This window comes from Eumetopias jubatus, unplaced genomic scaffold, assembly GCF_037043125.1.
Source record: "Eumetopias jubatus isolate StellerSeaLion01/CBP00866 unplaced genomic scaffold, mEumJub1_p1.0 scaffold_2, whole genome shotgun sequence".
NCBI classification, from domain to species: domain Eukaryota; kingdom Metazoa; phylum Chordata; class Mammalia; order Carnivora; family Otariidae; genus Eumetopias; species Eumetopias jubatus.
The window spans coordinates 168327004-168340735 of record NW_028274808.1 but is presented as its reverse complement, the minus strand read 5'-3'; the positions used below and the strand labels follow the sequence as shown (position 1 = coordinate 168340735).

At 41.3% G+C, this 13732-nt stretch overlaps 1 protein-coding gene across 1 annotated transcript in view; it reads left to right on the top strand.

The window, feature by feature from the left end:
• Positions 1-13732, top strand: part of LIMCH1 (LIM and calponin homology domains 1) — a 321144-nt gene that overhangs the window by 137607 nt on the left and 169805 nt on the right. Inside the window, exon 3 of the mRNA XM_088021185.1 lies at positions 11996-12065. Coding sequence (XP_087877311.1) covers positions 11996-12065 — 70 coding nt within the window. The remainder of the gene's footprint in view (positions 1-11995; positions 12066-13732) is intronic.

The following is a 13732-nucleotide window of genomic DNA, read 5'->3' as shown; positions in this document are numbered from 1 at the left end:
CACAGACTTGGCCCGTCTCCCGCTCTTTGGCACCGAGGCTCATTAAGCTTTTAAGTTCAAGTAAGGACATTAAAACCCACTCTTTTTTTATTTTTTTAAAGTTCTCCAGTGAAAAGCTGCTTTTTTTTCTTTGAACATTGGCCTGGCTTAGGTGGGGACTTAGGCAAGAACTGAGTATCTCAACAGCCTTCTGTTAAGAAAGATGAAAACAGATGCAGATCATAGAAGGAGAATTTGTAGGACTCATGAAGTGCAGAATGGACTCCCAGTCTTGTCTTTTTTTCTTCTTGAATTCTTATCAAATAACAGCCCTTGGTTCCTACTCAAAAAGGGGACTCAGCACAGTGCGCGTGGGGAGTGTTACTATCCCCATTCAAACTGTGTTTTAGCATCAATTACAGGAGTCTCCTGGGTGGGTGAGGGGGACTTGTGTGCATTTGAAACATTCGCAAGCTTATCCATCTTTGCAAATATTTTGTCCATTAAAAATTATATAATCCTGGTCACAACTTCTTTTTTCTTTTTTCTTTTTTTATTCTCATTTGAGAGAGAGAGAGAGCAAGAGCAGGGGGAGGGGTAGAGGGAGGGGGAGAAGCAGCCTCCCTGCTGAACAGGGAGCCCCACTCAGGGCTCCGTCCCAGGACCCTGGGATCATGACCTGAGCTGAAGGCAAACGCTTAAATACTGTCTGAGCCGCCCGGTACCCCAACTTCTTTTTTCTTAATACATAGTTCTGCATGGCCTAGACTCAGGTCGTAGTTTTGATGCTAAGACTCAGACTTTGTTTTGATGCTTCCAAAAAAATGTGTTTGAAACTTAATTTAGCATAATTCTCTTCCAGGAACCTCTCCCCTCAAAATGTAGTGATTTCTTTCACCCTAATCATCTGTGCCTTAAAAACATATTAAACGTCTCTCACTTAAATCACAGGATTAATCTCCTTACTCCTGAACAAATTTATTACACATTTATTGGAATGATCAATTGACTAAAAAATCTTAAGAGGTTTAAATTTGGGCTGCTTGTGTGGTAGAGGAGAAACTGGCCTATCTCATTGCCTGTCTGTGGGGTTCCATCTGGATTAAGCTTTGCTTGTATTTGAGAGGATTTAGTAGCTCCTTAATTGTATTTCCTTAATAATCCATTTTTTTATTGTCTCTACTGGGCTGTCAGGCTGGGTGGGCTGACTTCCCACAATGAAGTGAGCAAAATTCCTGCTTCAAGCATGCCATTCTAAATGTTTCCTTTGGTAACCCACAGAAGAGACCTTTTAAATAGCCCACCAAGGACCCAGTTTAGAAATTATTTATTTTTAAAGTTAACTATGCAGAGGGCGCCTGGGGGGCTCAGTTGGTTAAGCGACTGCCTTTGGCTCAGGTTATGAACCTGGAGTCCCTGGATCGAGTCCCGCATCGGGCTCCCTGCTCGGCAGGGAGTCTGTTTCGCCCTCTGACCCTCCCCCCATCATGTGCTCTCTCTTTCTAATAAATAAATAAAATCTTTAAAAAAATAAAGTTAACTATGCAGAAAGAGACTTCCCTCTTATATTAAGGAGATGAAAGAATGAATGACAAGACAAATAGAATGGCTGAGTGATTAGCTCGGGTGCCCGCCTTTCCTACCCCACTCTAGACTTTGCCATGAGGCTAACGTTCCCAACCATGGCTTCATTGTGCCTGGTGCCCTTCCCACAAAACAGGACATGATTCAAGTTCCTTTGCCTGGAACCTCGTCTCCCTCACTGTCTGGGTGCAGTGTTTCTATTTGGCTTATCTTTACCATCCTTTGCACTGGCCACAGAGAATGATTATTGTATTTATGATTTTCTTTGTGCTTCCCTGACTCCTTGCCTTTACTGCATGTCATTCAGCCACCTGGGGTGCTCACTTCCTGTCCATTTCCATCTCCCTCAATCCTAAACGCATACATTGGGTACCATTTCTTCCACTAAAATATGACCCTCATGACAGCCTGAGTTCAGGATTCCCTACTCCTCTTAGCATCCGTGGGGGTGACAACCATACGTTCTGGGGTGGAGATGACAATCCTGATTTCAGGTGCTTTCTCTCTCTCTTGTTTCTGGTTTGAAGAGTATTTTGGCTATGCCAAGAGCAAGTAATTTGTCTTACACAGGGCACTACTCATGAGATTGTATGTTTTAACTTTCTGTTTATGAGTTCTTGGTATAGTGACAGTGACTCACCCATCTTGCTATGCCTAATGATGTTTGCATGTGGCAGGAATGCCATATAGCATTTTGGCGGAAGAATGGGAAGAAGGAAGAGTAGTCCAAAATTCACATTTGCGATGGTTTCCCCGTGTATAATATTGAAAGTACAAATGACAAAAGAAAAAATAGATGAATTGGACTATGTCAAAGTTAAAAGCTTTTGTCCTCCAAATGATACCATTTTCCAGCCCATGGAATGGGAAAAAATATGATGATATTAGCAAATCATATGTCTGAGAAGGGACTTGTATCTAGCATATATAAAGAACTCAATAATAAAAGAATAAACAATCTAATAAAAAATGGGCAAAGATATCTGAATAGATATTTCTCTAAAAAAGATATAAAAATGGTCAATAAGCACATGGAAAGATGTTCAACGTCATTAATCTTTAGAGAAATACAAATCGAAACTATGAGATACTACCGCACACCCACTGGAATGGCAAAATAAAAAAGGAAGGCAGTAAGTGTGGTATGGATGTGGAGTAACTAGAACCTTCATATACTGCTGGTGGGAATGTGAAATGGGACAGCCACTTTGGTAAACTGGCCCTTAGAGTAGAGATGGGGTTGCAGAGAGAACTAACCCTTTGCCTGATGGGAAGGTTGGACAATTTCTGTGATGTGTGATAAAAAAGGAAGCCAAAGAGTATTGGTATCTAGAGGTGGGAGATATAACCTCTACCTAGGAAACGGTTGAAGAAGAGGTAACATTTAAGCTGGGTTTTGAAGGATGAGCATGAGCTTGCCAGGCCACAAAGAGGTGGGGGGAGGCTTGGGGTAATGGCAAGTCAGACAGAGGAAACAGCGAGCACTTGAAATGCTCAGCAACTGAAGGGGCTTTGCGTGCTCAGGGGAGAAACTGTGCCCAGAGATTAGGACAGGTTCAAGATGGGGCTGACTGGAGATGAAGGGCAGGTTATCAGGTCAGTTTTCAGAACACCTGGGATAGCTCGTTAAGGAGTTTCAATAGCATCCAGCAAGCAACAGGCAGCCAACACGGTCTCTGTATGAAGGAGCAATGGGGTTATGTTTGTTTTTTAGGAAATTACATCTGGTAACAGTGGTGACGTTGATGACTTTCTGCTGTGCACCAAACACAAATATTTGAATAAAATGCTTTGCTTCCCAAGGAGAAGCAGAGATGTTTCCTACATTTGTCTTGCTGTGTCCATCCTTAGTTTACAACTAGGATGCATAGCCCATGTTTCCAAAGTTCTCTTCCAAGTCACCATTTAGAACCTGGAAGATTCCCTATAGAACTAGTGTTCTTCGTAGTTTTAGGTCACTCATACCACGTCTGAGATAGTGACAGTCCCACTGTAGGACCCAGTCCCTGAGGGCATCTGGCCTTAGTGCAGCACCTGGTGTGGGGTAAGCGTTTGATAACAGTATGTGAAATGAATCGGAAATCAATTCAGAATTCTAACTAGCCATATTAGGAGCTGACCTCCCCTTTCTCGGATGGCAAAGGGCCTCTTCAGCTCTTGGCTTTTCCCCAACACTTTTGGGATGGCAAGAGAGGTAGGGAGACAGGAGCAAAAGTTAAAGGATAGCCAGAATTTGGCAGGGAAACAGGGCCAGAGGCGGCTGTGGGTACAGCTGCAATGCAGCCGAGCTTGTCCTTGGAGCTTCTTACTGCCTTTCATTTGTCGGCACCCTCCCTTCCTTCCTCCCCACCCCCAGCTCTAGAAGACTACGCCCGTGTAGGCCTGCCCTCCAGAAGGACTAACATTAGCTCATTCCTTCCCATCTCTCCCAACTCCCAGTCTCACTCTAGCCGCAGGCAGGATGCTTGGGAGGAGAGGTGAGCAATGACTGATGTATCAGATTTCCGTCTGTGGGGAGGGCTGGGGTCGAAACCTGCTTGGAGATAGTAATAGCAACTGCCATTTATCAAGTGTATACTGTACACAGGGCCTGTGCCAAGTGTATTACCCGCATTACTTCACACTCTCATGCCATGGCTGATAGGTACTGTTGTCCCCATTTTACAGAGGAGCAAATTGAGGCTTATAGATACTGAATACTTAAATAGCTTGCCTAGTAAGTTGTAGAGTTGGGATTTGAACCCATGTCTTTTTGTCTCTGGAGGCTACTGTTACTCTTCGAACTTTGAGTGCCAATCCCGTAACTCTTGGTTCTGAACAAGAACTGGCTGTTCATCCTACTCAAGTCTGGCTGCGGAAGCTTTCAGAGAAAAACCACAGCAATTTCATGTTCCCGGTTTTCCTTCCACCCTCCTGACAGTAAACCCAGCAATACCGGCTTTTAGTTATGCAAAAGAAATACTAATTACTATCATTTATCTATAATTACCATGTGGTACACTCATGATTACATGTATCATTGCCTGTGTCAGGGTACCTTTAGTCCCCACTTTATTTGGTTATACTGGATTCTGTTCATGTATTGCCAGCTTTCACAGTTCATTGATCACACACGTCACCTTAAACCTGTGCCTGGTACAATCAGGGAGGATCTTGAGTGGGAGGCACAGTAGGAAGGCAGTTTGAGGGGTAAGGAGCTTCATTACCAGGTGAAGGCATTTGGAGGGCTATCCTGTGGGCCCTCGGGAGCCTAGAAATCACCGAGGGAGGGAAGCAGCATGGCCAAGGCCACAGTTTAGAAGGGGGGTTAGTTTGGGGGTGGTGGGCAGCTTGATTGAGGTGGCCGAGACTGGTAGCTGGAGATCATTTACTGAAGTAGAAAGTAGAGCATCACAGGAAAGCCCTCCTCCCAGATTTAGAAACTCGAGTTTATGATCCTAACTACCACTTGCAAACTCTGACCTCAGACGTGTGCCTGCTGGCAGTTTTCTTACCTAGATTTACTTATTGGTTTTTCAGCCTCTTCTAGTCCCCAAACCCCATAATTTCCAGACGGCAGGAGCGGCCATGCAAAGGTTGGACTGTGAGAGAGGCTGAAGATGAATCAAAAGGAATCCAAGATACTCAGATAATTCAGGAGGTTCTCTTCTGTGCTTACACATTATTTCATTAGTGTTAGTGTTTTAGCATCGAGAACAGGAGTGATATGGAACAAGAGTTTTTTACTAGCAGATGCGGGAAAGTAAAAGTGGTCCATTTGTTTACAGTGTCACGGAGTTTAGCTCATCCCCTTCCAGCTGCCTTCCCAGTGAGCCCCAGGGGAAAAGATGTGTCCAGGTGTTCGATTTTGCATTTTAGGACAGGATTTTCTTGGGGATGGTTTGGGCAAAGTGGGGCCCCATTTCACTGGAGGAAGACCTTCTGGAGAACTGTGATAGTTAAGGTAATGCTGGGTGCCTTAATCTCAGGGATTCAGTACAATGGAAATGTACTTCTCACTCTTGTGTAGCTCAGTTTTGGCAGCAGGGAAAAGTGGAGGTGACTTGGCTTCAGGCAGTGGTTCAAGGATCCCAGCTGATAGAGACTCTATCCTCAACGTGTGACTTCTCTCTCAGGTCTTCTTTTGTGTCAACATCTAACCTGTAAATGCGGAAGAAGAGGGATAAATGGAGAGTTACTTGGGAGAGGTTTTAGGGCCAGGCCCGGGTGTGATATATACTACTCTGCCTCCACCCCATTGGCCAGAACTCTGTTATATGGCTGCAGAAAACTGCAAAGGAGGGTGGAAAATGTAGCCAGGGTGGGCAATGTGTGCTTCGGAGGGAAAGGAGATGAGTTTGGTGGGTTGTCTCTGTCATAGGAGCCGTGTTAGAATAATACCAGTGCAGCTGAGCCCTACAATTCACAGTCAGTCCCAACTTCTTGGAATTCCAAGACAAAGGCCTTCTAAAGCTCTTATGATCTCTCCTTTGAGTCTGTTCAAGGCAGGTGGCTTGAACAGTCTGGATAATGCACGTTCTGGATAATGCATAGCACCCCTCAAAAATTTGGTTCTGGATAATCCATGTTCTGGATAATGCATAGCACCCCTCAAAGATTTGGTAGGTATTAATGATGGCAATTTGCATTCCGTCACTCTTTTGTTCATATGAAATTCTTGTTTGGTTCAGGCTTCACTTTTCCCTACATTTTAGTCCATTTTTCTTGACTTCAGAAGGCTTATTAACGTTCGTCCTTTTGCTGAGGCAACTCTAAAAAGAAATCTTTAAAAATGACATCTGTAACAGATTTATGGTCAAGGTTAAATTGATCTCATGCTTAGGTTCAAAAACAGTTGCCATGTTAGATTAAATGGAAGTGCGTATACTTTAATTCAGGGTACATAGTCAAATCCAGAAAGTGATCAAGGAAAACCACGTAGAAAAACACTATGGAACCAAATTAGAAGGGACACAAAGTAGGTAATTTTGTGAATCATAGCTGCCTATTGCAGCTGTACAAATGAAGCTAATGAGATGGTGATGTAATCTCTTGTTGCAAAGAATAAAGTGATTTCCCATGAGATTAAACATGAACTTCCCAACCCTGTGCTCAGGTCTAGATAGCTCCTCTGCTCTCCCCCAAACTCTAGGATCGTTATTGGACTTGAATTCATGAATTGAATGACTTGTAGAGTAAGCTGAATTTTGCAATCCTTTTAAAATTTTGCCTTTGATGTTTATGTCACAGCTTAGTAACAACTTCTCATCGGTTTAGTTCCTAATGTCTGGATGATCTTGTACTGGATCCTTCGTAGCTATATTCTCAGTGTTATGACCCTCACAGAACTATTATACCGGCTGCTGGAAGAATCAAAATGAACCAGAAACTCTCCGTCCCAGAATAGAGATTTGAGATTTTTCTTTTTAGTCACAGATAGAAACAAAGTTCTTCAGTTTGTATTTTATGACCATTAAACAGTGGTTGAGAGGTTACCACAAGCTGGATATTAGGTGTTACAGAGAGTTAATAAATGCAGTCTGTGGTCCAATCAGAGCATCAGCATCATTCCTGGGTGTCTCAATAATTGTTTCTTTAAGGAATCAAATCTTTAATCTTTTAAGAACTGTATTCCATAGAATCTGTGCCGAGCATGTCTTTAATTCCTCTTCTCAGAAACTCAAGATGCCCTGTGCATTAGGTGGTGTGACAATGAACCACATATGTGCCCAGTTCTTGTCTTCCTGTGAGTTTTAAGTCTATTAGTGAACATGCCCCATGAGGGAGCAACCTGGGGTCTGCCTTGTCTTCTTTGTACCCCTGTACTCAGCTTCAGGCCAGAACATCATGCATGCTCCATAAGTATTTGTTGAGTATGTGAAGGAACATATGGAATAGCCTTCCTTGAAATAGGTCACAGTGTGTTTCAGATTTAGAATATGAGTATAGTAGACACCATTTAATTTCTGTCATATAAGAAACACATGTAGGCGCCTGGGTGGCTCAGTTGGTTAAGCGACTGCCTTCGGCTCAGGTCATGATCCTGGAGTCCCGGGATCGAGTCCCACATCGGGCTCCCTGCTCAGCGGGGAGTCTGCTTCTCCCTCTGACCCTCTTCCCTCTCGTGCTCTCTATCTCTCATTCTCTCTCAAATAAATAAATAAAATCTTTAAAAAAAAAAAAAAAAAAAAAAGAAACACATGTATTTTTGCTTTGCCTTTAATGTCATTAACTTTTTCATAATTGAGGATTATCCCAGATCATGACTTGCCTTCCTGTTTCTAGTCATTTCTTATTAGGCATATATTAGGCAAGCTATACACATTTGTTGACTTGATTCATTAATGTGAGATTTTTGTCCAAAGGTGGCCAGAAAAAGAAAATAAGGAAAACTTACCTTCGTCTTTGGCAGCTGGCTAATGGAAAAGTTGAAACTAAAATGACCTGAACTTACTTGGCAAAAAAGGGTATGCGTAGTAGACCATGTGGGTATGAATATACAAATTTCCATTTACCAAATGCTAGCAACACACATTGCCCCATTGGCTCCTCACCACAATCCTGGATGGAAGGTGAGGTTTTCAAAATTCCCATTTTGGGTATCCCCATTAAGGGAAAACTGAGACTCTGCTCAAGTGACTTCCCGGTGGCCCATGGCTAATGAGTGTTGAGTTTAGCTCTTAAAACCTAGACGACTTGGGCACCTGGGTGGCTCAGTCGGTTAAGCGACTGCCTTCGGCTCAGGTCATGATCCTGGAGTCCCGGGATCGAGTCCCGCATCGGGCTCCCCGCTCAGCGGGGAGTCTGCTTCTCCCTTTGACCCTCCCCCTCTCATGTGCTCTCTCTTTCTCTCTCATTCTCGCTCTCTCAAATAAATAAATAAAATCTTTAAAGTGGAAAAAAAAAACCTAGACTACTTATTCCAAATTCACTATACCTTCCTATTCATTAAGTGTTAAAGGTTTGTTCTCTGTGTGTATGTGTGTGTGTGTGTGTGTGTGTGTGTGTGTGTGTGTGTGTGTTGCCTTGTACTTTGATGGCACATACCAAAGCAGGACTTTCTAAAGCGCTTTCTTTATAAAATGACTGGTCTAAGACATGAAGGCTGTCTTGGCTACACCGTGAACCAGCTGTGCGTGTCTCTGAAGGAGGTCTTCCCATCTGTCTGGGGCTGTCTTTTCTTCTACACAAATGGTGAAATGAGTACGTGACCTGTCTCTGCAGGGCAGGATAGTTGGAGACAGTGCATCTCAGAAAGCTCATGAATATAAAATATCATCATCGGTTTAAAGCATTTCATCAATAAGTATTTATTGAAAATATATTTTAATTTACATAGGAAGGTGATAGGGGTTTTTAGTAAAATTGCAAGTGAATATCCTTGACTCTTACCCATAGCTGTATTTTTGAACTTCTCATCTGTCTCCTAATATGTGCAAGAAATGTCCTCAATTTAATGCAACATATAAGACAGGCAGGTGTTGGGCATTCCCGCAACGTCAATTCAGTGCAATCTTTTATTGTTGTGTGCTCTGAACTGCGTAAGGGACTGGAGCAATGTTTATACAAAAAAAATACAGCTGCCTTGATCTTGAAAGTATTCCAATTAGGTAAGAGCACTTAGGCTTTTTATTTTTTAATTTGTGGTTAAACATTTTGACAGAGTTTTTTTGTTGCTCTTTCAATTAAGGTCCAGCATCATAGTTGTTTTTGAACAACATCATGTGACAGGAATGATTTCTGCCATATAATTCTGCAAAGGAGGACTATAAGGAAGTATTTAAGACTGTTTAAAAAATCTAAACCTGGATAAAAGAGGAGTTGGTGGAGCATCACTACTAAACTTATTAATACAAAGGTGCCTTTTAAAGGAGGATTTTTAGTTTATAAATTCTTTAATAGGGCGTTTATTATTCTTTCTGCTTTGGCTAATTAGCAACAATGCTTGGGGATCTGGTAGCAGTGATATTTTATTTCATTAGAAAATTGAAAAGTATTAGAGTAAGTGCTTGATCTAAAATGCGATGAATTGGATTAGTATAAAATGAACGCATACCTATAAATGTAGAGAAACATTTATAGAGAACGTATTACGCACCAGGCTCTGTGCTAGCTCCTTACGTATTTTGTCCCATTTAAGCCTCAGTGACACCTATGCCATTGGTACCATTATAATTCTATATTACAGTCAAGGCTGAAGTTAATGGACTTGCCCTAAGTAATAACCCCAGTGAATGGCGGAGCTGGGCTTTGGATTCAGTCAGTTAGACTCCAGAGCTAATGCTCTCAGCCCATATCAGTCTGCAGTCCACAGCTATTAAAAAGGATGTAGGTTCACATGTATTGATAAGGCATACTCTTTAACCTATAGGTAATAGTGGTAAGTGGCAAAACAAGGTGTAGGACAGTGCTTATGATATGCTACATCTGTCCTTTTTGAAAAATTATATGTATCTTTATGTATTTTCTTTGACGGGTCTTTAAGGTTACCTTTAGGGAATAGTCTGGGGCCTGTGGGACTGGGGTTACAGTGAAACTTACATCTTTTGAATCATCAATACTGTGTGCAGATACTATTTTAAAATCCAGTTTAAAATGACACTGTTAAGAACTAGTGAAAAAAGTAACATATCCTAAGTGTTCATAGATTTTAAAACTTTACTTTGAAGACATCTTATCTATCTACTTTTTTTAAAGCATGAGATATGGGACATTAACACTGCCCAAGAGAGTGTGCTGATCCAGGAAACTTGGATGCTGGGCCTGATTATACCACTAATCAGCTCTGGAGAAGTTACTCATCTGTCATCATCAGGCTTCAATTTTCTAAGTTGTAAAATGAGAGAACAAGTTGTCTTCGGACTTGAAAAACCAATAATTCCAAAATAAGTCATAAAGAAGCTCTTTTTAAAAAAGATTAGGGTCCTGGTGAAAACTAAGTGGGTTCATGAAAAGTGTGCCATCTTGGCTCTCAGTGGGCAAAGAGGCACGTGTCTGCTCTGAGTGGTATCGGTTGGTAGGAGCGTGTTGGAATTGCAGTGAGAGTTAGCCAGAACAGCCGACTGATCCTTGGTGCAAAACCGGGATCCTGGCTGTTATAACCAGTGGGGCGATGGTTCTCAATTCATGAATAAATACACAGTGTGTCAAAGTCAAATAGAAGCTGAATTCAAGCCTAATTACCAACCTATTTCAATGAATCTTTTGTTACTGATTTGTAGAGATCTATCAAGTATATAGGGTCTTCAGAATTTTCTATAATTTTGGACTCCATGAATGATAACAGAAGTTGGCAAACTGACTCTGTAAAGAGCCAAATAGTAAAACTTGCATGCATTGTGGGCTGTATGTTCTCTGTCACAGTAACTCCACTCTGCTGTCACAAAAGCAGCAGTAGATAATACATAAGTGAATGGGCATGGCTGGGGTCCAGTAAAACTTTATTTATAAAAACAGGCACTGGACCATATTTGGCCCATGGGTCGTAGTTTGCTGAACCTCGAGTTGTAATAAACCCCTGCCCTAGGTTTCTCTTTGCACTGCATCCTGAGATAAGGTACCTACCTGATGGTCTCTCCTCTCTAATTCCTGAATGTGAGAATAAATTCTTCCCTCCTGCAACCCTCTACCTTCCATTATTCCTTTCTGAATTACCTAGTTCACAAATGCGACATTCCGCCACATCACCCTGATGCCAACCCTATTTTCCTTTTGCAGATTGCCTTCCTTGTTTCTTTTTACTCTGAACTATTTCCTGAAAACAAGAAGTTATAGTTGGGTTTTTTTTTTTTTTTTGCATTTCTTTGCTTATATTACCATTTTTACGTGATTTCAACCTTTACCCCCAAGATGTTTTGCTCACATATCTTCTGTACCTAGGGAATTGTGGTGAGCCTTATTTAGAATCTTTAAGCCATGATTGGTTAACCTCTCGCTAACCATATTCTTCCCTTTCTTAAGTGAAGATCACCCACATTTCACAAGCCACTGTCAATGAGCAAAAGGGGTCTGGAGGTAGAATTAGCCTTGGCAAATTATTTGCAAAGACAGATGTTGGTCTCTGAACTTCATGCATTCCTGGAGAGACCCCTGTCTTGGCCAGGAGAATTGGGAACAGGCCTTGCCTGTAGTAGCTGGCTCCAGTCCTAGACACTTCCCTCCCAACCTTGATCCAGTTCATACCGGTGTCTTTTCTCTTGATGCCCCTTCCTGTCTCCATCCCTGCTCTCCCAACATTTCTAAGTTCTAAAACTTCACCTGCTATGGACAAACTTGATGCTGGCAAAGCTCTCCACTTGTATGCGTGAAGGCTCATAGATTATTGAGATTTACTACATGCTTTAAATTCACTGCTTTTCCTATTCAGCAATTTAGCTGTAGCCCCGGATAAAGGTGATTTGTGTGATCCATCTTGCTTTATGTCTCACTTGACATTCTGCCTTTTTCATGACAGGTTGCTGAATGCTATAAAGCCAGGACTTGTTAAAAAGATCAATAGATTGCCTACCCCCATTGCGGGATTGGTGAGTATCCAGAATTGAGATTTATTTTCCAATATTCCTTGGCTCTAACCTAAGGGTCATGACAGTGCCATTTATTACAGTTCTCCCCCGCAATATATATTCCACTTGAATGAGGATGCATTGAATCCATTAAACTGAGAGGTCACTTAAAAATGAAAGATTGCAGTTATGCCTAAATGGCATCTTAATCTTTGTATCTTTCCCATGAGTGATAAGGACCGTCATTCTTAAAGAGGTGAATTTGTTTTGGGGGGAGAGGCTGATAATTAGGTTGACCCCAGGGGAGGAATGTGATTGTAATTATGGTTTTCTCATTTCATTTTTTATTGCATTCCCCTGGAAGGAAGGGGAGAGGAGGTAGAGAAAGAGAATTTCATGATTTACAAGCAGAACTTCCATCAGAAATGGCCGTTTTCGGCCTTAAAATCCACTCGTGTTTAAATACCACATCTGGAGACCAACTCTTTTAAAGACATAATGGACACTAAGGTGATCCTTATGTCATCTGGAGACTTGTTTCCTAAAAGCCCTTGCCCTTCTGAACCTATCCGTTTAAATAGACAAAACTCACGGGATCACATGTGGTCAGAAGCTGAATTTCTTAATCATTGATGATACATTTCATAATTCCTGATGACTCATGTTAATTATTTAGTTGATGTTGCCTTTTATGTAAAAAAGGGGGGAAAGTGGAAGATCAAGAAGACAAACATAGCTTAGTTCTGGAAGGAATGTGCACACATACACGTGTGCACAAAAAGCTAAGGATATATGTGGCCTGGTGAGGACTCAGTGACTCTTTCTAGTGTGACCTCCTTCTCTGCATGTGGTTTGGCAGAAAACAATTAGAAAAATGTCAAGAATTTAGGCAGGCTCCTACATAGACCTTACTGAGTGTTGTCAGAAAGTTTTTAGCCATATCAGGATGACTAATTGAAATTAGATGTAAACCCCCCCCCCCCAAAAAAAAGAGATTGTGTTTGAGAACTGTGAGGGTTATGGTAATAAGGTATGTGGTTTCAGCAAGTTGAAGAAAGTGGATTTTTTTTTTTTAAATTGTAAGAACTGCTATTTCTGTGGATGCATTTTATTTCCCATACCGGTTAGTAGTAAGCTGGTAATTATGCATTAAAAACCCTTCTAATGTTGTTTGTTAGAATCATGTAGCCAAGTAAGTTAACAGATGTGTAGATAAATAGATAAATTTGGAAGGAATGGATTTGAATAATTTTATAAAATAATCTATATATCTGTATTATATATTATATATAGTAATGTATATATATATATTTTTAGAATTTTTATGAAGTCCATTTCTTCCAAATGTTAAGGTCACAGTCTTAATGATGCTGACAAATATCTCTTTGGCTTCAAGCCTGTGGCATCTCCTGACCTTGGAACTCTGGGAGTTAATGGTATAGGAACAAAACACACAGCATGAAGTCAAGGGAGGTCTCAGTGAAATCCATATAAACAGAAGCAAGTAGCCCAGAGTCCAGAAAGGGAGAAAAGGGTTTTGAAACTTTAATTCAGATGTGAATCATAAATAATTCTAGTAAAATTACAGGTTTAGAACATGTGCATTGATCTTATCATGGATCAAATGTTACTCTTTGCATATTGCCTCTACTTCAGAGCAGGCAGGAATTTTACTCAAGAAAACAAGG